This window comes from Ixodes scapularis, unplaced genomic scaffold (genome assembly GCF_016920785.2).
Source record: "Ixodes scapularis isolate PalLabHiFi unplaced genomic scaffold, ASM1692078v2 PGA_scaffold0__279_contigs__length_252992795, whole genome shotgun sequence".
Taxonomy (NCBI): Eukaryota; Metazoa; Arthropoda; class Arachnida; order Ixodida; family Ixodidae; genus Ixodes; species Ixodes scapularis.
Window position 1 is genome coordinate 57,763,982 of NW_024609835.1, and position 24,567 is coordinate 57,788,548.

General features: G+C 44.8%; 1 protein-coding gene across 1 annotated transcript in view; it reads left to right on the forward strand.

The window, feature by feature from the left end:
• The window catches only part of LOC8027997 (acetylcholine receptor subunit alpha-like), a 67,788-nt gene that overhangs the window by 34,869 nt on the left and 8,352 nt on the right, over positions 1-24,567 (forward strand). Inside the window, exons 2-5 of the mRNA XM_042292007.1 lie at positions 9,491-9,535; positions 9,868-9,977; positions 14,773-14,953; positions 22,634-23,539. Of these exons, the coding sequence (XP_042147941.1) occupies positions 9,509-9,535; positions 9,868-9,977; positions 14,773-14,953; positions 22,634-23,539 (1,224 nt within the window). The 5' untranslated portion in view covers positions 9,491-9,508. The remainder of the gene's footprint in view (positions 1-9,490; positions 9,536-9,867; positions 9,978-14,772; positions 14,954-22,633; positions 23,540-24,567) is intronic.

Consider the following 24,567-nt stretch of genomic DNA (forward strand, 5'->3'; position numbering starts at 1 on the left):
TGGCACACCATCGCCACCAAGCGATGGAAAAGGAAAAAGAAAAAGAAAACATTTAACAAGCAACAAATATAACAAACTATACGAGGCAGATAAGTTCTCATTTGATTGGCTGCGGTACAATGTAATTGATGACAAAATGTAAAGGTTAGGCGGGAGCGGTGATGTTATACAATGACTGGATCCGAGAAAGTTGTGAAGTCTTACAGGGGGAGTGAACATAAAAACTAGCAAAATGTCTGGTTACACGTAAAGGAACATGAGAGATTAGCTTTTTCAAGAAGCTGCACAGAATCAGTTGCCCCATTTATAGGTTTATGTAAAAACACAAAGTCACGAAAAGTTCTTTCGGTAGACAGAGGTTGACGTGGAAATTTTGTTAGTATATATTCATAGTTATAATAAAAGCGGCGCTCAAAGAATCTATCATATAGAATTCGAATAGCCTTTTTTTGAACGTTTTCTATGCTCATAGACTGCGTTTTACATAACGAGTTCCATGTGACAGTAGGAAATTCAAGTCGCGAGCTTATAAATAAATAAAAAAGGAAACATACAAAAAAAAAAAAAGTTCAGCCTTTTCACTCTTGTGAAGAAGGAAGACCAGCGGAGCTGTACTCGATGCATTGTGAGCTTCTTCTTCGTCGTCGTCTGTTTTTCGCGCTGTTTCCTACGATGAATTCCCACCAACGCGCCCAACTCTCCATTCTTCTATTATAGCTGAAAAGGTTGCCGCCATCTACGAGCGACGGCGGAAACTATACTGGTTGTGTGCTTGCCGCCGTCGCTTATAGATAGTGGTAGCTGTCCAGGTAGGTTTGTGTCGACATACACGAACACGATCCAGGGGAACCTAGCCCTTCACAGCTCCGCTGTAAAAGTATGGGGGTTCCTAAAATTCTTCGTCAATCGATATACTATTACTAACACTTTATAAGTACTGCCCACAACAAAAGATTTTTAGAAGTCAAGCCACTGTCGACACACACGCCAAGATACTTAATGAGTGATGCACGCTTTATTGGTATTCCGTCGAGATTATATGTAAAATCAACACCAGCATGCCGTCGGCAAAAAGATAACACCTTTGTTGTTTTGGGGTTGAGAGACAGTTCATTTAGCCTAAACCACTGGAGAATTAAGTACACACCATTTTATTGTATATTAGTCTAAAATAGCATGAATCTTCATGAAAAAGTACTATCACCAAAAAGTAGCAGTTTAGAACTACGTACACAAGACACTATATCAATGTAAATGTCGAAAACAAAGGGGGGCCCAGGAACGATCCCTGACGAACCCCAGATGTCAAATAAAATAATTCGGAGAGACTCTGAGCAACTCGAACAGTGTTCGAACAAGATGGCAAATAGCTTTCAAACCACCAACATAAATCCCGAGAAACTCCATATGAAAACAGTTTCCACATATCAAATATATTCATCAATCAAATCAGATCAAAGCTCTATTTTCCAGAAAATTGGACGGATCGCCAGGCAAAACGTTGTTAAAAAACAGTTCGACCGGGTCTGGAATCCCTTTAGATTGGCAGCAGCTGCAGGTACTCAAAAACACATTTTACATTTAAAAAAAAAATCACAACAAAAACAAGCAATTCAAAATTCCACTACGCGAAGCTTTACATAGTACAAGCGGAGGTATTTTTTATTTAACGTGTATACATTTATGTTGTTTGAGATAAACTTGTTTAATAAGCACGGTGGATTATAGTGCACCAACTCAAAGTTATAGTTCGTGCGAGATGGAGGAAGCACGTATGTCTCTGTACGATGTGTGTTAACATTACTTTCGTTCATTCTAAGTCTTGAAAGAATGCACTAAAAATCTACATATCCCACAGATAAGAAACAAATCGCATAAAGTAAACAGTATTCGTACGTGATCCCAAAAGAAGTTTTCGAAATTTTGTAAAGAAAGGTTCTGTATACGAAACAGCCGGAGTCTAGCGTAATATTTTTTTTCTTTTATAAGTAATATATTTCGAAGAATCGTTTTTGTCGTTATAGCCGACACAAGATGACAGTAGTTTAAATGAGGCTATAATAAAGCATGGTGAATTTGCTGCGTATTGTTGAAAGAGGGGGGGGGGGGGGGGGTTAAACGCTCACTCCGACAACGAGGTTGCAGCCAGCCGAACTGAGAAACAACTGCTGCTACCCGTACAAGTGGGCGGCGCATGAGCCATACACGTATTTTTGTAGAGCAATATCAAACGAGTCTTTTGTCGTCACTGTCATTCTGCCGAATGATGCCGACACGCGGAGCCCTTCTCCAATTTACACCTCCAGGTTCTCACCTGCGCAACTACTATTACCGCCAAGATCTGCACCAGCGGCAGCTCCAGGCGGGCTCATGCCTGACACCAAGAAAGAGGACGAAAAAAAAAAAATAAGGAGTGAATTTATTTGATGTCAAGGAACGACATCATGGTACTGGCAAAACCGAAGACCCACATAGACAGGGTCAGTTATATTTCAGGGATGCATAAATAAACATTAATCAATCAGTCTGTTTTATGATGTCCATGAACAGCCTCTCAAACTTCGTACTGATACACTTCAACAAAACGAAAAAAAAAAAAGAACGAGTGTGGAAGTGGATAGCTGTACACCTCTCTGTCACTTAAATAATATCGAATTCTGATGGTAGTTTTTTTCTTGACAAATAAAAAACAGGATAAGGGACACCGCCAAGGAGTGAATATTTTACGTAAAAAGAATATGAATGATAAGGCATGAATATACACGCAAGTTTTAGCCCCGTTTCAGCCCTGTTTCAGCATCAGCAAGTTTCCAACAGAGCGACCAGACCTACTGCAGCATGAGCTAAAACAAACTCCATGAGTATCCAACGTCCGACAATTATCGATGCACAATACGATATAAACGTGAACATTTTCAACATATTGTGTTACCTATAAAGTAAGATATTACAAATCTTCCACTTTTCTGAAAATTGTGAATCTGAGGATTGCGCTGAATGCCTGTGTTTCAAAATTATTCTTTTTTTTCTTTATAAAATGAAAAAAAAAAAAAGAAATTGGAGATATTTGCAGCCCTGAAGGCCAACATTCCAATTTTTTTTTCACCCTTAATAAAGAAAGAAAATTAATCGGCAAACATACCGATTAATCGGTTAACGCATTATTAATGCATTAATTATGTTTCTAGTCGGATTTACTCATAGAGTTATTATAATGTACGCTAGAGGTTCAACTGGCGCTAGTGTCTATGCGACTTCCGTGACGCAAATTGAAGCAGACAGCAACCAGTCTACTTTTGCGGTGCTCCTGTGCATTCCTATGAGAAAACGCGCGTGCATTTTGCCTTTTTGCCGAAAAATAACACGGAACACTTTGGTTATTTGGGTCGTATCGAATAGTATGTACCTTGATTGACACTTTAAAAGTGTAATTGCTTTAGTTAGCGCATTTTTCTTCATCAGTGAACGATGTTTAACTTCGCTACATTCCAGTCCCAAACGTGTGTTCCGCAGCAGGTGTGTAAAAACAAGCGACGATTCGAAGCAAAATTACAATCGAAAGGAATATAGAGTGTGTTCAAGGCTCGCCAGCATTCCGGTGACGCTTATATATTGAGAATATGCCAGTCCTGTCACTATATGAAAATGACCCCGTCGTACATGAGCGGATAAAAGCATTTAAAACGTAGATAATAAAGTCCCTGGGCTATGAAAGGTGTCTCTTCGTGTTGTTTTCTCTGCCGGGCAGCTTTTATCGGGCACTTGCTCTCAAAGATTTTGAGCGTGCGGGTGATATTTTAAGCGCACAACAAGCAGCTTCGCTCAGAGCAGAAAGCATAAAGCGGTACTTACTTATTTAAAATCGGAATAGATTGCGTGGCCTTTAAGTTATTTTGATCGTACAGGCACGTGTAGTTACTGATTCAGTGTAACTGCGTAGTTCTTGCCGTCTTTCTTAATTTCCAGATGTTCTTCGTTCGTTTGGCACGTATATCCCCCTCGCTGAAAAGCGCCGACGTCGCGTTCGCGCTAACAGTGTCCGACAGTGCACATAAATACATGTACGAAGCCGTTTCAGCACCGTTTTTAATGCGATGAATTTGAAAGAAAAACGCCGTAACTGACCAATTATTTCGTCAGCCTGAGTGAGGAATGTTCCAAGCTACCTAGTACGTACGAATTATTTGGGATATTTGCTCTTATGATCGAGCGCAGAAAGAAAATGCACTCACTTTTTCCCATAGAAATGCATTACCGGAAGTCAATTTTGGACTGGTTGCTGTCTGCTTCAATTTGCGTCAGTTCACTAGCGCCACTTGAACCTCTAGCGTACATTATAATAACTCTATGGATTTACTTACTTTGTGTACCGACGCTGTGGCAAGTATTCAAATCCGTAACAGAACTAAGTAAACGAAACTGTTCATCATCATTGGCAGCCGTTAAAAACAAGAGCCGCGACTTGGCCAATCATGATCGAAGCTTCACGTAAGGTAAAAAGGGAAACCCTCTTTTACTTTTCTTTTTTTTTCTCTCGCGGGGTGATTTGGGATTTCGTAGGGTGCCCGGAAATAGGGAGCAGCTTGTGAGCTAGCCACGTCATGTTGGTCTTAACCTGTCACAGCTTATTGATCAACTTCAATACAATTCGTTTCCTAACCCTGTTCTCGTCATTTTTATGTTTCGTACGCCGCGAACTGTAAGACTTTGTGCAGTGAACAATGTATCGAAAACACACCAGGAGTTCGAACACCACTCTTGCCTGTTAAGCAGGCGTAAATGGTGAGTAGACAATACATCACAATCACCCCGCTTTTTTTCTTTTTTTTTTTTCGTTCACGAAGTAGAAAGCTGTGCATCGAAACCAGCAAGGATCCGGACTGCGGTCATGCCCGTTTATTTTCTGTGACCGCAAATACATCCTGTCATTCGAAAGCAGACGGAAGTGTCTGGATACGGACAAGCATAAAAAAAAAAGAAGGAAAACGGACGGTCGCAGTGTTTTTTACACGCTGGAAGACGGGGGCAACCGAACCGAAAGCGACAACCACCCTACAGAGTTTTACTTCGGCCATTGTGCTGCGGTCGTCCGGGAATCAACGGGGAAGCTGCGCGAAGAAACAGAACCGTTTCCGACCCGAAACACGGTTCAAATGACGCCGATTTCCGGCAGAGACAAAAGCACTCGGAATGGGGAAGCGGGGAAAGGGGGCTACGCGAGCTTTGAACAGACGACCAACATAAATGTAGCGCATAAAAAGGTGAATAAAAGAGTGCTTGCTCCAAGAGAAGTGGAGTGCGCGTGGCCTTGGGGGACACGCGGACATGCGCTCTGGGTTAATGAGGCTTGAATGTCTTCTTCTGGAGAAACAGATTACGTTACGAACCCACTGGCGTTGGATGGGCGACGCAGACTTTACTGGAACGTGTAGTCGGATTGGAAACCGTCGCTTCTGATTCGCGGTTTTTCGCAGTGTGCTTTTATGCTGCCTCAATTCCTTAATTTTAATTTCTCGTTCTTTCTTTTTTTGTACATATATATATATATATATATATATATCTTCACTGGTTGAAGGCCGTTCTGACCGTTTTAGAAAGAAATCAACTACGTTCCTGTTTATTTTATTATTTTGCACTGCTTGTGCAAGTTATATAAGTCCCTTGATTTTAGTGCTAAGGGTGTCAGTAATGATCCTCATTGCATAGACCCTTGCAGAGGTTTTCAAAAGGTACGGTCACCAAAAAGCTTATTATACAGCAGCTGTATTGAAAATGTCAGGGAGCATTTTATTCACGGTATCCGACTAACAGGAGTTAACTTCACCCCCTTTCAACATAATCACCAACCACCTCGAGGGACGTTTGTATTCGATGAATCCAGCGGTCGAAACAACGCTGTAAATCGTCCGGTTTCGGGAGAGAAAGCAGCTCCTCAACGGCGAAAATGAGGTCTTCTCTTTGTCTCAAACACTTCTTCAATGAGGGGTTCCTCCAGTTAAGGGTAGAGCCAAAAGTCACAAAGAGCCAAGTCAGGGGAATAGGCGGGTGGAGTTAGCTGATCAGTTCTGGTATCAGCGATGAAGTTTAACGTTCTGCCAGACGTGTGAGGCGGTGCGTTGTCAGGATGGAGGATGTGACGACGCAGTTCCTTCTTCGGGTGACCTCCGATTAGTTTTAGGAAACTTTCGGCAGGCACAGTTCTGTGTACCGTTCAGAGTTCACAGTTTGCCTCTCCTCAAGGAGGACGGAGGCCACGACAGCCTTGAATCTGAAGAAACTGGCAAACGTTGTCCTTGCCGGCTGATCTGGCGCGGCGAAATTTCTTCAGTGGCGACGCTTCTTTTGCCGACCACACCATGGACTGAGACTTGGTTTCAGGTTCACTCTTGTAAACCAGGTCTCGTCACCGGTCCCAATTTGCTGCCAAGCAGCATACTTGCCTTCCTTGAATCTTTGGAGGTACTGGCGGCAAAAAAATCACACGGGACGCCTAGTGCTCTGAGGTCAGCTGGTGAGGGACCCATCTGGCCGATTTTTCGCTGTAACCAAGTATTTCAGTCGAGACTTTCCAAATTGACATGGCATCTATACCAAGTAGTTCCTTCAACTTCTACGGAGTAACTCGACCATCTTCCTGAACCACCGCCTTTATATCGGACACATTTTCATCGTGGGTTGCCGTTTTGGGGAGCCCTTCAAGGCGGGCGTCCTCCACAGAAAACTCTCCACTTCCAACACGATTGAACTAGCTGCAACCATTGAGAGGGCAGGGGCTTGATCGCCCATAACATTCAGCTTCTCGAAGCGCTCTACAGGCTTCATAAAACACAGGAAGTCGTAAAGAATGAACAACCGCACAAGCTCCTTCGTGAATGCCGTTTTTTGTGGGTTCTTTTTTGTTTTTTCTTTGTACCGCCGCAAGTACTCGAATTTTGATTTCTTGTCTTCATAACTTCCTGTGGTAGAAAAAATAACTTAAGTTAATTTTAAAAAAATTAGGTCAAATATATAGAAAAAAAAATGTCCAAGCCTTTCTAAAAATTTGAAGTGCTCGAGTGACTGTACTTAAAAAAAACAAAAAACACTTATGTGATGCATACACTCTTTTGGCTGTGCAAACTACAAGGAGAGAGGTGGGTCATCTAGTAGATAAAAAGTGATTATTGCGGATGAAAAAAAAAATCGGAAGAAAAAAACAGAATGTAAACCATGACGGCGGAATTGATATCAACGTAGTCCAAGTGTTGTGTAAAAGACTCGTAAAAGAATGTCTGGAAGAAAGAAAGACGTAGAAGCAACTTTAAGACGTACACTCTATTCCACAGTACAAAAATCTCTTAGCTGCAGAAAGCACTTCGTGTGATGTAAACTAAAATGCGCCTCGCTTCCTCGAGTCAGCCGAGGAACTCTCGTTAGAATAAAAAAATAAAAAGTAGCGAATCCTAACCTTTGGGAGCCGTTGTTCTACACCTCTTTTCACTTCTAAGTCCGACCGTAGCCGACGCTATGCGGAGCGCAACTTCGTCTGCTTCTTTGGCACAGGTTGTGGTGACGTCAGAAAGCGAGCTCTGACTGGCTCTGACTGAAGAATAGTGGGTAGACCTCAAGGGAGCTTGCTTTGAGGTCTACCCACTATCCTTTCAATGAGAGCCAATCAAAGCTCGGCGTCTCTCTGACGTCACCGCAACCCTTACAAAAGAAGCAGACGAACTTGCGCTTCGCATACGATTCAATGAAGCCAATCGAGCGGCGCCAAAAGTGCCCCGTCACAGCGCTCGTTATCTTCGTACGCTTGTTATCATCGGATAAACCGATCACGCACTAAGAAGAAAAGCGCAGTGACCACGGATACCTTCACTGTGCGTGATTGTTTTAGCCGGCGAGAGCAAGTCTACAAACACGACGATCATCGTGACAATGCACTTTTAGTACTGCGGTTTTATAGGCTTCATTTAATTATTTAGGGTCGGTTGCGGTCGGACTTGAATTGAAATGAAGTATAACGGACTTCCTCGTGTTTTAGAAGCATATAGGATTCGACTCTAAAAACAATGCTGGCCATGTTTTAGTTAGTAGTACACGCACGCTTTCGTGCTACCGGCAGGCGTCAAAAGAGGAGTCCTTCACACTGCTAAGCGAAACCATTACACTTGATTTTTTTTTTATTCTGCTTGTCGCGGTGGTCGCCACGTTGCTCGAGATAAGTCCGGTGCTTTTAATAAGAAAAGGTAGGGTGGCGTAAGATCCACATGGTCATCCACTTCAATCCGTTGTCGACCAGTTTCGAGATGTTGTCGCTCTATCGTCCTTGACTAATAAGGTCCTACTCGATGCAGTTCTTTACGCGACTGGATATTTATATTCTTTGTGTTAAGAATTGCGTAAGAATGAATTATAACAATATCACAGATCTCGCTTAGCCAGCGGGGAAGGCTTAATTGAATAAGGTAGCTCATAAAACTAATTGAATGTCGTATTAATAAAATAAATAGAAAACATTATTGTAAAATGCTAGAACAATTTCTCGGCGCGAGAGAGAGAGAGAGCGGAGATCAGTGGCGTATGATCGCTTCCAGTGATAATAGCCGAAATAAAATTTACCATTTTTGGTCTCGGCTCTGGTACTCTCATTTAATTATACAACGCAGTCATGTCTGTTTTCGTACTTAATTATGCAGCTGACTAAACTTGGCTTGGAAGATTATATATGCAAATTAATAATGCTACCTTATCCCTTTGAACGTAGCTCGAAGACGCACGAGAGAAAAGAAAAAAAGTTTCTATTTATCTCGAGACGCCAACATTGAGGTGCAACTTAGAAAATTATGCTCAAACATAATGTTTTTTTTATATAAATTAACCGCGTGAGAACGAAGAAGAAATAACATGTCTCGCACATTCTTTCTCGCGTGTTCTTAGCCTTTTGGTATCATGATATTACTCCTCATCATTGCGGCTCCTTTCTCTTAACCTTTCGTGTATTTTTAATTGTTCAACTTTACGGATTCTGGTAGCTCGGGACCGCTTTATACAGCGGTTTTGGAATACATACGGTTGCGTGGCGATCATTTTGTTTTGCGTTTTTATTGTCGTATAATTGCATTTATACTGATGAGCAAAGCGGTAGAATAGAATAGTCCTCTGTGTGAGCGCGAATTTAATTGTGTCTCTCATGTATCATATGAATTCCCAGTTCTCTAGTACGACGATCACGGTATTCATTCCTTTCGTTAAGCTAAGCAATAAGCGGCAGATTTTGGCTGCCCATCAGAACTGGTTTCGCGAAGAAAACCAACATGGCATAGGTCAGCAGTTTCGGACATATTTGTTATTTGATTAAGATCAGTTCAGCCAGCGCTGCAGAAAGTCAGTTGATTTTGCATTGCAAACCGCTGTGTTATATTTCCGGTCACCTGGGAATATGTTAGTGTGCATATATTAGTTTGTTAGAACGGTCACTTACATGCTACCTTTCTTCCCTTTCTGGCAGAACCTGAAAAACCAAATTATGACGACGAATCTCTGGGTTGAGCAAGTAAGTAGAACTTTTTTTTTCACGTCTTTATAATTCTGGGCTCTAATTTCATTGGCATATTTATTATTCGAAAACAATTCATTCTTTTGTACAATACAGTTTTAGATGATTACTGCCATTTCTTTTAACCACTTAAAATTAAAGAAAGTCCTGAAACCGGGTTTTTCAAAGTACTAACGTGCTACTTGTTTTCCCGAAATTCGCCTTCGTCGTTTTCGTCGTTGTTGTTGTTTTATTCCTCATTGGATTATACAAAACAAAAATTGGCTTCTATCCATGGTGGTTTTCTTTATTTATCTTACTGTGATAATTTCGTCGTGCTCTGTGTGTAGTACTGGTACGACTACAAGCTTACCTGGGATCCCAACGAGTACGGGGGTGTGGACATGCTTCACGTGCCGTCCGATCACATCTGGAGGCCCGACATCGTGCTATACAACAAGTAAAGTTTTATCTACTCTTGTTATTTTTACGGTGAAATGAAAAAAAAAAAAGTTCCTCCACAATTGTATTTGTTTCCGCCTGATCAACTGTTCTGGGTGCTTTCAGATATCGAACAACCATGTCCGGTGATCATTTTTAATTTTGATAAAAAAAAAGATATTTTGCTGGCTCCATGCCCAGAAGAATAAAACCAATCCTTGATTTGAAAAAAAAAAATTGTCCTTCCTAAAAACAATTGTAAGCAGCATCTCAGTCACGTGCACGTTTTGTGTATCGCGCGATGTTGGCATTTCAGACGGCTTCCCCAAAAAACCTGTTCTGGCTACGGGTCTAGAAATATTTACGGAAAAATTAGGCATAGGAGGTGTAGCAGCCGAGCTAGTGGTGCTACCAAAACGATAGAAAAAAAAAGAAGAAAAAAAAAAGCCCGTCGGCGCGAGCAGACAGTACGAAACACGACGAGCTTCAAGTTTCGGCGAGCGAGCGGCCCGGCGGCTACATCGAGCGATGTCCACTACAGTTTCCTTTCTTCACGCTCTCAAATGCTATCGACGCCTCCGGGGACCATGACAACGTTGATTTCTCGCTTTTGGAGGTGCACAGCAGTGTCTCCAATGGCTGTAGAAGCTTGGCACAGTGGGGGAGGAAACGCCTGTAAAAGTTTGCAAGCCCCAGAAATCGCTGGAGTGCACGTTTTGTTGTAGGTTGTGGACAACCGGTGATGACTTTGACCTTGTCTGGCAGTGGTCGGATACCTTGACAGTCAGTCTGATGGCCAGGAAAGGTCAGCTCTGGTACACCAAATTGGCATTTGTCCACGTCTATTATAAATTATAATGCCATACTCGTGTAGCCTGTCGAGCAGTGTGGTGAGATGGCGCTTGTGTTCCTCCGGCGTTTCGCTCGCTACGAGGAGGTCGTTGAAGTAGGCAAAACAGAAAGGTAGTCCGCGGATGACCTGATCAATAAATCACTGGAAGGTTTGGGCTGCGTTACGCAGACCAAACGGCATTGTGACGAACTCAAAGAGGCCGGAATGGGTTGTTATGGCCGCCCTGGCGTGTCTGCAAGTTCAACCGGAATCTGATGGTAAGCCTTTATTAGGCCTATCTTCGAATAAATGTTGGTATTCTTCAAAGAGGCAGTGCAGTCTTGAACGTTTCGGATCGGGTACCGCTCAGGAATTGTAGCTGTTTTCAGAGCCCTACAATCACCGCAGAAGGGTTGACAAAAAGTAATAATCACCGAGTATTAGGGTCGCCATTTTCAGAAACAAAATCGCAAATACGGCACATTGCGCAATAACGTTCTGGTTTAAAGATTTGGTTTCTCCGTATCTATAAAAGCTAAGCTCTTCAAGCTTTGCCAGTCTGTTGCCTTGTATATAGGTCATTTTTGCAGGAAATATTGTTGCCCTGGTTAGAGGCAGAAATTTACGAGGATTGCTTACATATACGGGCATTTAACCGAATATGCATTTTTTAATTATTTAAAAAAAAAAACACTTTTTCTTTCACTTTGGTAAAGGAGGAAGAGCAGCGGAGCTTTAGCTTGTGTTTTCGGCGGTGACCTTCCAGGTGAGCGATCTGCTCTTCTTTCGCAAGGGTGTCTGAAGCGCTCGACGCAGTGGAACTTAGGCGATAGCGGCTTCCCGGTGGTTGCACGACCATTCGCGCTGCTGCGCACATCGCCGCTCGTTCCGCTCCCGCTCTTCTTCCTCCGAAGAAAGGCAACCGGCGGCAACCAGTTGTCTGGTTGCCGCCGTCGCTCATAGATGGCGGTAGCTGTCCAGAGTTCGGCGTCATCACTTCTAATCCAGCGGAAACGATCCTGGGGAAACTAGCCGTTAACAGCTCCGCTGTAAAAAGGTTTTCTTTAATATTCTTTCAACTCTCCGAAATTAACGTTTACAATATGTACTAACAGGATCTGAAAAAACATAATGCAGTATTTGTGTGGCTTTGAAGTTATAAAACGGGAAATATGGCCAAATTGACGCTAACGTTGTTGCCATAAATGGTACGTGCCCATGCCCATTCTTCACAATTTCATTATTATTATTTATATTTTTGCATATTATGTTGGTATATATTGTAAACGTTAATTTCGGAGAGTTTGAAGAATATTAAAGATGGCTTCTTTTTGTGATTTTCAAAACAATGATCAAGTTAGTTAAATGCCCCTGTGTGAGCAATTCTTGTAAATTTCTCCCGCTCACCAGGACGCCAATATTTTATGCACAGATGAACTACATACAAAGCGACAGACTGGAAAAGTTTGAATAGCTTAGCTTTTATAGATACGGAAAAAATATCCTTAATCCACAGCGTCATTCTGCCATGTGCCGTATTTGCGATTTTATTTCTCAAAATAACTACCCTAATAGTCGGTGAAAAATACTTTTTTTTTTCAATCCTTCCTATGCCTAATTTGTCAGTAAATATTTCTAGATCCATAGACAGAACAGCTGTCTTGGGGAAGCCGCCCGAAATGCAAACATCGCGCGATACGCAAAACGCGCACGTGACAGAGGGTGCTTACAAGTTTGTTTCCCAAATACATTTTCTTTTCCTAAACAAGAATTGGTTTTATTATTCTGGGTATGGAGCCAGCAAACAAAATTTTTTTTCATGAAATTAAAAATGGTTATTGGATATGGTTGTTCGATCTTATCTGAAAACGCCCTTCTACTTTTCTGTGCTTTGAAGCTACAGTAGGCTTTTAACGAAGCGTCTTACAACTTTTCTTTTTAGGAAGGGTGTCTGGCTGTGTATGGTTGTGTGTATAGCCTATGTAATTGCTCTAAAAGTAGTGAATTATGCTTTCTTAAAAATTGCTCGAGACTGTTCGCGCGAACATATCATAGGCACTTTTTCGGGTTTTACTTTAAAGAGTATTGACGGGCGTCAAATTATACGGTTTAGCTTACTCCCTTAAACGAACACTTTAAAACAGCCTTGTACTTTTTATGGTAGTCTTTTGATTCTAAGATGCAAACATAGAAAAACAGAGATGGCTTGTTCGTGCTCCGAGTGTCGCGTTGTACACATTCCGTAAAGAGACCTTAATCGATTTCAAAAGCTCGCAAGCTTCTTTGTCCCTGAGGTAGTGCTTAAACATTTCAAACATATTTTGGCTGAAAAATTTACAAGGCCCATGTATATATAAATGTCTTACAAAGTCCCAACGCTTAGTGTTTGTGTGCATTGGGCGGCACAGTTAGCACGATGTAATTAGAAAATAACTTATTATTTTCCTTAGAAATTAACGACTTTAATAAATACAACTATTACGGTGGAATCTGTACCTTTGGGGTATTAACTTAAGCGGCAAATGCTGAGGGTTTGCCGCTATGTTGTAGGAGTAGAACGCAAAAAACAAACCCGCTGAAGTCGTTTGCGTCAGCTGTGTCACGCAGTGTACATCATCGTGATGCTATCGTGAAGAAAAAATACGCGGTGTATGTTCAGTGTTACATATAATACAAAAGACGACAAAAATTGCGCCTCTCCTAATTGAGATATTAATAGCATAATATTACATCTATAGACGGCTGTACTAATGTGTCACTTTGTGACATCTTAAGTACGTGTTCATTTTATTAACACTATTTTACAGATGCAACGCCGGCACGTAAAATCAATTAGGCGATCACGTTACAAAACAAACCGCAGTGTTCGTTAAAAGAACGAAAAAAGGAAAGCCTTACGCTTTAGTTCATATGCGAAATTACGTGGTGTTGAAATACCAGAGAAAAGATAGACGAGCTGGTGAACTTTTATCATTACAAAAACCTGAGATAACTAAAACAAACGAAAATTTTTTCTTTATCAGATTTTTGTGAGAGTAACCGTGGTATTGCCTTTCATTACTTGTTACAGTCACTTAATCCTTATGGAAGAGGTATGCGAAAATGCATAAGGACACATGTAGGGTTGTGTATATACGTCCGTTTTCTGTCCTGGGCATTTTAAACAGAGTACATGAAAGTCCTTTTTGGAAATAAAATTGAAAAACAAACTGGTGAGTTTGAAACTGGTCACTTCATAAATATTTAGACTCTCGCATTTTTAGCTGTTGCCCACTAGCGTCTCTACCACACTATAACATTTGCAGTTTTTATAATATTGCATACAAATTTCAAAACGAACTACAATAAAAAAAAACATGGAGCCTAAATATGATTTTTTGCTCATCTTTATATGCAACTGGCACAATTTCTGTTGCGTGACAACGCGCCACGAATCTCATATTTCGCTGAAGATCAAGAAACATTCTATCCAAAAACATTTTACGTCAGCATGGTTTGGCAACAATAAGCTCAGAGATCCAGCCCCTCGCCGTCCCCACCCCCCTCTTTTTTTAAAAATATGTTAGAAAGCAAAGTTCTACTCTCGCGTTCCCATGAACATAAAAAGAACTGCTACTCTAACGTAGGAGAAGAAGAGCCGCTGTGAAAATGTCTCTGGCGTCAACAAACAACCTGAAAGCCGTCGACTTTAGTGTGACGCTACGAGCGCACTTTGTAAACGAAACAACCTTGAGGGGAAACGTTGATTGTGATGTTATCACCCCACAACATCCGCAGCAGCAGTGAAACAGTTTATTGCAGCTGTGTTTGTTCGAGATCATTTATTCTGGTGTGGTTGCGCTCTGGGATTTTTCATGTGGTTGCGCTGTGGATTTTCATGTGGTTGCGCTCTGGTATTTTTCAAAGGCTGTTACTAATCAAATTTGAAAAATATTGATTCTTGATCGATTTACAATAAACTCTTTTTTAATCTCTACTCCAGCGCCGACGGCAACTTTGAGGTAACACTATCGACCAAGGCTCAGCTCAATTACACGGGCCGCATCCAGTGGAAGCCCCCGGCAATATACAAGAGTTCATGCGAGATTGACGTCGAATACTTTCCCTTCGACGAGCAGACATGCCTGATGAAGTTCGGCTCTTGGACGTATGACGGCTTCAAGGTAGGTCTTTAAATCGTTGTGAGAAACTGCAATTCGACAGGACCTTGGTTAAGCTGTCCTTTTATTGTAGTGATGCATTAAAAAATACAAAAAAAACACAAAAAACTACCAATTCACGTTTTGAAAACTCAAGCCAACCATAACAAAAATTACAAAATATAATAAAACTTCTCTGTCATCCATGCAGCTCTCTATTATTTCTTTCTGTGCTCCTTATAAACGCATGAGTAGCTAGTCTCGAGGCGCGTTTTATCTCTGTGCATGCAATTACCTGGGCTATGTTTTGCCATATGGTACTGTAGTGGAGATGTCCGGTACATAAAACTATTTATTATACTTGACTACACAAGGTACAGCAATACATGAGCGCGTTGGCCCCGGTGCGGGCGTGTCTCTCCGATTCCGAAAGTGTAACTCGAAACTGTTTACTCAAACGCCCGCGCCCTCCGGCGGCATACCTCAGCAGGCTCTAGTTGCCAGACGCCGGAGGCGAAACCGAAACTAGACGTGCGATGTCCACACTACTCCCCCTTCCAGAAATGTTGAAAAATTAAAATAATACATGCACAAATCGTTACGGCACAAATCGTACGGGTTGACGAACCCTTCGTCCACCACGCGTCGTCGGAGAGTCTGCAGAATTTCTCGCCGGCGCACTAGTTGGAGTGGTTATTGAATGCTCGAGGTGAGCCGGCTTTAGTCGATCCACCGAAACCACTTCTGATCGTCCACGCACTTCGATTGTGTAGTGTTTCGTGCCACGACGAATGACTTTAAACGGGCCGTCGTACGGCGGCTGGAGGGGTTTTCTCACAGCATCGCGGCGCAGGAATATATGGGTACAAGTGTCAAGTTCCTTAAACAGGTACACGGTAGGACTCTGTTGAGCACGGGTTGGTGTCGGACGGAGGCTGTCCATGATTGTCCGTAAGCGTGACACGTACTGGAGGGGATCTGGAAGCTGCTCGTCTACGTTGGCTGCAACGAATTGGCCGGGGAGCCGCAGGGTAGTGCCGTAGAGCAACTCAGCGCTGGTGCACTGTAGGTCACTCTTGAGTGTTGTGCGCATGCCCAGGAGGACGAGTGGCAGCACTTCGGTCCAGCGTGAGGGCTCGCCGTATGCGGTGATTGATGCCTTCAGGTGCCGGTGCATCCGCTCGACCAGGCCGTTAGCTGCGGGGTGATAGGCGGTGGTGCGAATCCGATGTGTTCCCAAGAGCGTTAGGAACTCTCTGAAGAGGGCAGATTCGAACTGGCGACCACGGTCGGTTGTGACCTTAGAAGGTGTACCGAAGCGCGCAATCCACGTCTGCAGAAATGCCTTAGCGACGGTTTCCGCGGACATGTCTCGCAGGGGGATAGCCTCCGGCCAGCGGGTGAAGCGATCCACACAAGTGAGTATGTAGGAACAGTCTTGTGAGGGCGGCAGAGGTCCCACAATGTCAATGTGAACCTCGCTGAACCGGGCATCGGGCGGCAGGAATGGAGAGAGCGGAGAAACAGTGTGACGCTGCACTTTAGAGCGTTGACACTGGGTGCATGTGCGAGCCCAATCTCGAATGTCCGTGTTCATGCCCGGCCACACATATCGGGCTTTCACCAATGCTTGTGTGGCACGGATTCCGGGATGGGAGAGGTTATGCAGAGAGTCGAACACTGAGCGTCGAAAGGACTTCGGCACGAACGGGCGTGCGGTGCCAGTGGAAATGTCGCATGTGAGGAGCTGAGTGCATGTCGGTAGGGGCACGTCTTGAAAAATTAGCGTGGCTGAAGAAGCACGTAGATCTCTGAGCTCTTCATCTTCTTTCTGAAGCGTTGCCATGTTGTCAAAATCAATGGGAGTAGCGGACGTAAGGCTGCCCACGTTGGCGCGTGAGAGAGTGTCAGCTGCGGTGTTTTCAGTTCCCTTTACATGGCGGATGTCGGTGCAGAACTCCGATATGAACGCCAGATGTCGAACTTCTCTTGGGGAGAGCCCATCCGTTTTGGTGGTGAAGGCGTGGATCAGGGGTTTGTGATCTGTCATGATGTGAAATGACCGTCCCTCTAAGAAGTGGCGGAAGTACTTGACTGCCATGTAGACTGCCAGCAGCTCGCGTCCGTAGGTGCTGTAGCGAGTTTCCGCAGGTGACAGAGACTTGGAGAAAAATGCCAGAGGCTGCCAAGTCTCACCAACAAGCTGCTGTAACACCGCGCCAACGCCGCCATCAGATGCGTCCACCATGAGGCGTGTAGCTGCATCTGGTTGAGGGTGGACGAGGAGCGCAGCTGCCGCCAGGTCTTCCTTGATCTGCACGAACGAGGCCTGGGCCTGGTCCGTCCACTCCAACGGAGCGGTGTTCGGTCCCGGGGATGACAGGAGATTGTTCAGAGGCTGCAGTGTGCGTGCGCAACCTGGGAGGAATCTTCGGTGGAAGTTAATCAATCCCAGAAATTGCCGAAGTTTTCGTTTGTTAAGTGGCTGAGGGTAATCCCTAATTGCTTGCACCTTATCGCCGAGCGGGCGAAGACCGTCGGAGTTGATGCGATGTCCCAGAAAATTAATTTCACTAGCACCAAACTGACATTTGTCTGGGTTGATGAGTACACCATATTCTTCGAGGCGAGCGAAGAGTTGTCGCAGATGTTTTGCATGTTCTTCGGCAGAAGTGCTGGCGACGAGAATATCATCGACATACGCGTAGCAGAAATCCAGGCCCCGTGTTATCTCGTCGATAAACCTCTGGAAAGTCTGCGACGCGTTCCGAAGTCCGAAGGGCATCCGGGTGTACTCAAACAACCCAAACGGCGTAGTGATGGCCGTTTTTGCGATGTCAGCTTCTTCCACTGGTATTTGGTGGTAGGCTTTGACAAGGTCCACCTTAGAGAACACCGTTGCTCCGTGAAGAGTGGCTACGAAGTCGTGCAGGTGGGGCACAGGGTAGCGGTCTGGTTGGGTCACTTGGTTGAGGGAACGGTAGTCACCGCAAGGACGCCAATCTCCAGGAGTGGACTTGGGGACCATATGCAGGGGGGACGACCATGGGCTGGAGGACGGTCGCACAATTCCGAGTTCAAGCATGTGCTCGAACTCTCGCCGAGCCACGTTCAGTCGCTCAGGTGGTAGTCGGCGAGGGCGTGCATGAACGGGTGGTCCCGACGTGATGATGTGGTGCGTGATGTTGTGCTTTATGGGGCGAGTTGTGGTCACTGGAGACGTCAGGGAAGAAAACTCACGCAGCAAATCCTCGAAGTCTGACCTGACTTGCGGTCGAAGTAGTGTTGAAGTCACCGCCCCCGTGGCCTCCGCGATGCCGTGCACGGACAGGAGCGTTGTGGCATCTCGTAGCCGCGTGTTGCGCATGTCAACGAGGAGACCGAAGTGGCGGAGGAAATCAGCTCCGAGGATGGCGTGACTGACGTCGGCAACCAAGAAAACCCAGCGAAAAGTTCGGCGTAGACCGATGTCCATCGTCTGAGAGCGCTGGCCGTACGTTGCAATTTTTGTAGCATTCACAGCTTGCAAGTTGTAGCTTGGGCGCCTCAGACGATCGACACGGGAAGCTGGGATTGCACTGACCTCTGCACCTGTGTCCACCAGAAAGCGGGTCTTGGATACTTTGTCCACAACATAAAATAGGCGTGGTTGAGAAGGCACTCCTGATATGTGAGACAATTTTCCAGGTTGAATTTGCGTTTGGGATGGCACGAAATGTTCACTCTTCAAATTAATTTTGTTATTATGAGAACTGTTCATTGAAGGCTCCCCCCGCTGCTCATTTTGGCTAGTTGGGCGGATGGAAGATGGAGAAAAGCGGCGCGCCGGGAGGCCAGGGGCACCGGCCGCTTTCAGTGCGTGGCCCGGGTGTTTCCCTGTTGAGCGCAGGGCAGGACGCACTTGGTGGCGTTGTCGCCAAAGCGGTGGTGGTACCAGCAAACTCCAGTACTCTCAGGCGCGCGCGACGACCCACGAGGGCGAGAAAAGGAGCGAGGGCGTCTCGGCCGTTGTTTTTCCAGGGTTGCAAGTGACTGCGCGATGCGCTGGACCTCGTCGCGCAGGGCTCGGAATTCCGTGAAGGAAACCAGGTTCTTTACTTCGTTTGAGGCTGGAAGCGTTTGAACCGAGCTGTCGATGGCAGAGATGCTGGGTGACGCAACTTCCACTACCCTATCCGCCAGGGCAGCGAGATCGTCAAGCGTCATGTCTCCGGCACCCGCCAACACCATGCACACATTAGCTGGTAGGCGCTGCAAAAACAACTGCCGAAGAAGCGAGTCGTCGACCGTCGAAGCTTTCTCCCCGAGCAGCTGGCGCATCCCGCGGAGTAACTGGGACGGTTTTCGGTCCCCCAGGTTCTCCGCAGTCAGGAGCTGTTGCAGGCGCTTCTGCTCGGAGAGGGTGGTGCGGCGGACGAGCTCGAGTTTCAGCCGGTCGAATGGCTGGTCGGCCGGGGGAGAGAGTATGATGTCGCGCACCTCCGCCGCTTCCGTTGGGTTGAGGGCGGCGATTACGTGGTGAAATTTCGTTTGTTGGGAGGTTATACGTCTCGTCGCAAATTGGGCTTCAACTTGCGCGAACCAGAGGGCTGGGTCCGCCGGCCAGAAGCACGGAAGTTTGAGAGCGACGGTGGAGACGGTGGGGGAAAGCGGTGCCTGGGCGGCCGTGTCAGCCGCGGAACCGTTGGTGGAAGTCATGTTTGCTCACCGGTGGTTGCTTGGGGTCGTGTGACCGAGGTGTGCTGTCCGGAACTCCGGGTCACCAATTATGTAGTGGAGATGTCCGGTACATAAAACTATTTATTATACTTGACTACACAAGGTACAGCAATACATGAGCGCGTTGGCCCCGGTGCGGGCGTGTCTCTCCGATTCCGAAAGTGTAACTCGAAACTGTTTACTCAAACGCCCGCGCCCTCCGGCGGCATACCTCAGCAGGCTCTAGTTGCCAGACGCCGGAGGCGAAACCGAAACTAGACGTGCGATGTCCACAGTACATTGCAGACATTTGTTTTGTATAGTTTAAACTCTCGAAGGGGGGAATCAGTGTTTAAAAACGAGGTCAAAAGATATTTAGTCAAACATAAAATGTAATCATACAATTTCAAACATGACTAGTGAATTCAAGGCCGTTTTCGCATCATTTATCGCAGCGTCAACTTGCCACTTGATAGAGTAAAAGCAACGCGGCACCACTTTGAATCGCCTGTTTGTGCCCTTGGCCATGGAACCGGGCAGATAATTAAGAATGAGAAATAATATAGCTTTAATTTTCAACTAATTATTGCATCTTTGGAAACTCTAATGTAACATCTAAGCAGGGTTTTAACAGTTGCTCCAGAAATTTACTTAAGATAAAGTTGCATGTTACTCGACCAAGTTGGACGTAAAAAGAAATCTAAATACTTCAGAATTACCCAGAAACAGGTACGATGATTTTATACATACTTTCCTTTAATCTAAAATAATTACACTCAATAAAAATATAACAATCGTTGCGCTGCTGATATTCAGGCAACATTTTAACTGGGAAGAATTGCAAGAAACAGTAACAGATTATGCCCAGTTTGCAAATAATTCATACCTACGATACCATTCTTAGTTTACTCTTCAACGAATACAATAAGCCAATCTTTTGTATGGTTGTATTGTTATCATATGTATGTTTATTCATTATTCATAAATTAACAAACGTATACCATGCACAGTAAAATCTTAATTCCTTCGCAAAACTTTAACCCATTGGAAATATTGTCAGTCACCTCTGCGAATGGCGGTAAAAGAGAGTTCAAGAGACGATCCTAGTTAATTGTCTTGGTTGGCAGTACGGGCTTCTTTAGTGGGTCTGCTTACCTTATCCTGAGATGCTCATAAAAAAGGTGCGTCGCTCCAGACGTTTCAGCAAGCCGTAAACTGTCAGTTTCTGTCTTGCTTAGGAAGCATCGACATAGATATTATCTGAACCGCTGAGTCATTATGTTTTCTGACCCTTGAGAGTCCTGGTGTGCAAGCACGAGCCCTTCCTCGTTCTGCTGGAGAAATCAGAATTGTGCCTGTAGAAAAATACCTTGTCGTAGTTACAAGCTACAAGAAATGGCGCCCCAGATGAAATAACAAATACCAATAATTAAAAGCATTTTTTTTTACTTTTCTTATTGAATTTGATTCGAGGCCCATAATCCGCCGAGCGGGACGCGTCATAGGCATCGAACCAAAGTCAACCGGAGATCCAAGAAGCGGCGTGTCGTCGCCAGAGGACGACTTAGCTCATCCTTTGTTTCTCGAGTCTAAGAGGGAACTACCTGAAACCTGCTCGCGCGCAGGCGGGCACAAGCTGCCTCGCGCCGATTGGTTTCCCGAAGGAGGAGAACAAGACCTCTTCAAATAAGATGGAAATGAGGAAATAGCCAGGGAAAGTGCACAAAGAGTTCACAACTGCCGGAGTCCTTGCATGCTACGACTCAAAAAGGCCAAGTGTGCACAATCGCCTTCACACTGATGTTATGGAACAAAATTATTTCCACAAATGCACAAAGAACGCTCGTTCCTCTTGTGTTTTAGGCCGTGTTCTACGAGGCATAGTGTATAAACATAACTTACCTGAGCAATGGTAGAATTGGACGCCGTGTGTAAATTCTGTAATAGTAATTAATTTAAGACAATTGTCATTATTATTACTTTATATCAATCGGGAGAACCGCAACGCCTCAGAAAGTTAACTGGTTTACCTTGAGGTCTGTGGTGCTGCGTCAAATTAATAATGATTCAAACATATAAAAAAAATTTTAGCCCCCCAAAAAATCTTATTTTTGGCAATTCGGTCTTTCAGGTTTCAAAGGATGAACGAAGGTAGCAGCAAGGCTGTCACGTTGACTTTTGTTTTGGTTTAGCTTGCAGTCTTCACAAGTAGCCTCATTCCAAATACTAGTGTAACAATTAAGGGTTCTTGCTAATCACAGCCGAACTCATACTTGGTTTTATTGCCCAACAAAATGTTGACGCGCATCTAAAAACAAAACTTGGTTCAATTTGTTTGAGTATCGTACATGCCCGGGGTTACACATAGTTGAAAGGCCACAGAAAAAGGCTCTGTTCATCAGTGAACTCACAATATATTTTATTAGTTTGAGAGGTCATACAATTTAAAAAGCAACAATAAAGCTTAGGCATTTTGTGCAGATCTTTTAACACTTAAGGTCTTCATTTTCTCGTGTATCTGGTAAGGAATTGTTGAAAATATAATCGTTTTGCTAAGCCCTTAGGAACTTTGGAAAACAGCAAATGAATTTTCAATATAAACTTGGGAGCGTGTTGGTTATCGGACAAAGACTCTAGAAAGAATAGCACATTAAAAGAAAGGGACGGCGGGCACTTCTTTAATGAAAGAACGAGTGCCCGCCGTCCCTTTGTTTTATGTGCGTTATTCTTCCTGTCGTCTTTGAATTTTCAATTCAATATTTTCAAGTAAAACACAACAGTTAAAAAGTTGGCAAAACTGTAATGTTTCGTATACTCGATACATCAGTTTAAACACATTTGAAGGGAAGGTGAAAATGTCTGGCTTGCAGCATATTTTGAACGTTTGGTTCGGTAACGCATAACATAAGTCTAGTCATAGAAGGATTTTACTTCGTAGGGAACCCCTTGATATGGTCGCGAGGATTTTCAAGGTGTGTCGAGATTGACGCTGATCCATCCCTGCAGGTGGACTTGCGTCACGTCGACGAGGTTCCCAATCAAAGCCTGGTGGAGATCGGCATCGACCTGACCGAGTTCTACCTGAGCGTCGAGTGGGACATCCTGGAGGTTCCAGCGGTGCGTCACGAGAAATATTACACGTGTTGCGAGCAGCCATACATCGACATCACCTTCAACATCAGCATGCGACGCAAAACGCTTTTTTACACGGTGAATCTGATTATTCCCTGCATGGGCATCTCCTTCCTCACGGTACTCGTCTTTTACCTGCCGTCGGACAGCGGTGAAAAAGTGGCCCTGAGCATCTCAATCCTGCTCTCGCTCACCGTCTTTTTTCTGCTCTTGGCCGAGATCATTCCTCCGGCGTCGCTCGTCGTTCCACTTCTGGGCAAGTACCTGCTCTTCACCATGGTCCTGGTGACGCTTTCCATCTGCGTCACCGTGGTCGTGCTCAACGTCCACTTCCGGTCGTCGGCCACGCATCGCATGGCGCCTTGGGTCAAGCGTGTCTTCCTCAGGGCGCTCCCCAAGATTCTGAGGATGCGTCGGCCGGTGCAGGACCCTCCAGTTAAGGTGCTGGTCCGCACTTGCAACGGCACCGAGTTGAGAGACGCGAGCTCGTCCCAGGGCTCTCCTCGGGGCAGCTTTGAGGCTGCATTCGAAGAACTGCAGCAGCACGAGCCCGCGTGCAAGCTGCACGGCACCCTTAGGCCGCCCCGGCAGTCAACTCGCGTCGCCGCGGACGCGGACCCGGAAGACGCAGCACCGTCCCCGGGAAATCTGCCGGGGAGGCCTTCCCCTCCCCCTCCTGCGCCCGGCATGAGACTACACTTCTGCCCGGACCTTCAACGGGCCTTGGAGTCCGTGCACTTCATCGCAGACCATACGCGACGCTACGAAGAACACATTGAGGTGAGTCGCCGCAGTGGGTTACGTTTCCTGCATGTTCTCCGCTCTGTAAACGGTCGACACCATAAACTTTCCCTTAACTTGGATTTGAGAGAGTGGTGCATGCCAGGACGCAGCATAACTGAAAGTGGAAGCCAAATCAAATACTCAAAGGCTTTGAGTGCCAGCTACTCACTATACAGATGCAAAATCACAAACGCGTCGTATCTGTCTATGGACAGTACAGGCTGGACCGTTTTTCGACGACACTGTGTGTACAAATAACTGTGAAGCATACCGGTGTCACGCCAATGCATCATCAAAGAAATCGATTGCTGTCAGGCGTTTCGTGCAAATAGCGACATTTGATGTTTGCATTAGCAGAGACACTCCCTGTTTATGAGGAGCTACGTACAGTCTGCATGATACGTGCATTACGCGTTATCAATTCGAATGTTTTACCAAGCAAACCAAGTCACAGCCCTGCAATAGTTCTTGGGCGGACCTGCACTAGAAACGTTTTTTTTTTAGATTTATGACTCTCTAATTACTGTTTACGCACCTAATACGTAGCTGTTATTTGAATGGGGAACTTGCGGCAGTTCAGCAGATGCATGTGATTCGTATTAGCGATCCACATAGAGAGGCGTTTGATCTTATTTTTATTACATTAACTTGACCTACAAAATGTAATGCTTTAAAAAAAATTCTAACTTAACGCACTTCCGACGGGGTGCAAGGTACAGGAAGAAGCGAGAAGGAAAATATTAGTAGAACGAGGCGAAAGTGCTCGGCTCTCGCCAAAAGCGCGTCAGCCAAATGCGTGAACATATCTTAAAGAGGCCCTAAAAAACTTTCTGCGATCGTCTATTTATGATCATAACTCAATCAATGGCCTCTAAGCATCATAAAAAAGCACAACATTACATTCGTGTGTGGCCGATTTCTCTATTAAAATTGGTATCAAAAGTTTGATTTTCTCGGCACTATTGCGGGCACCAAGGGCTCATCGGACGAGGAAAGGAATTAATGGTAGGTTTCCTCATCTCATG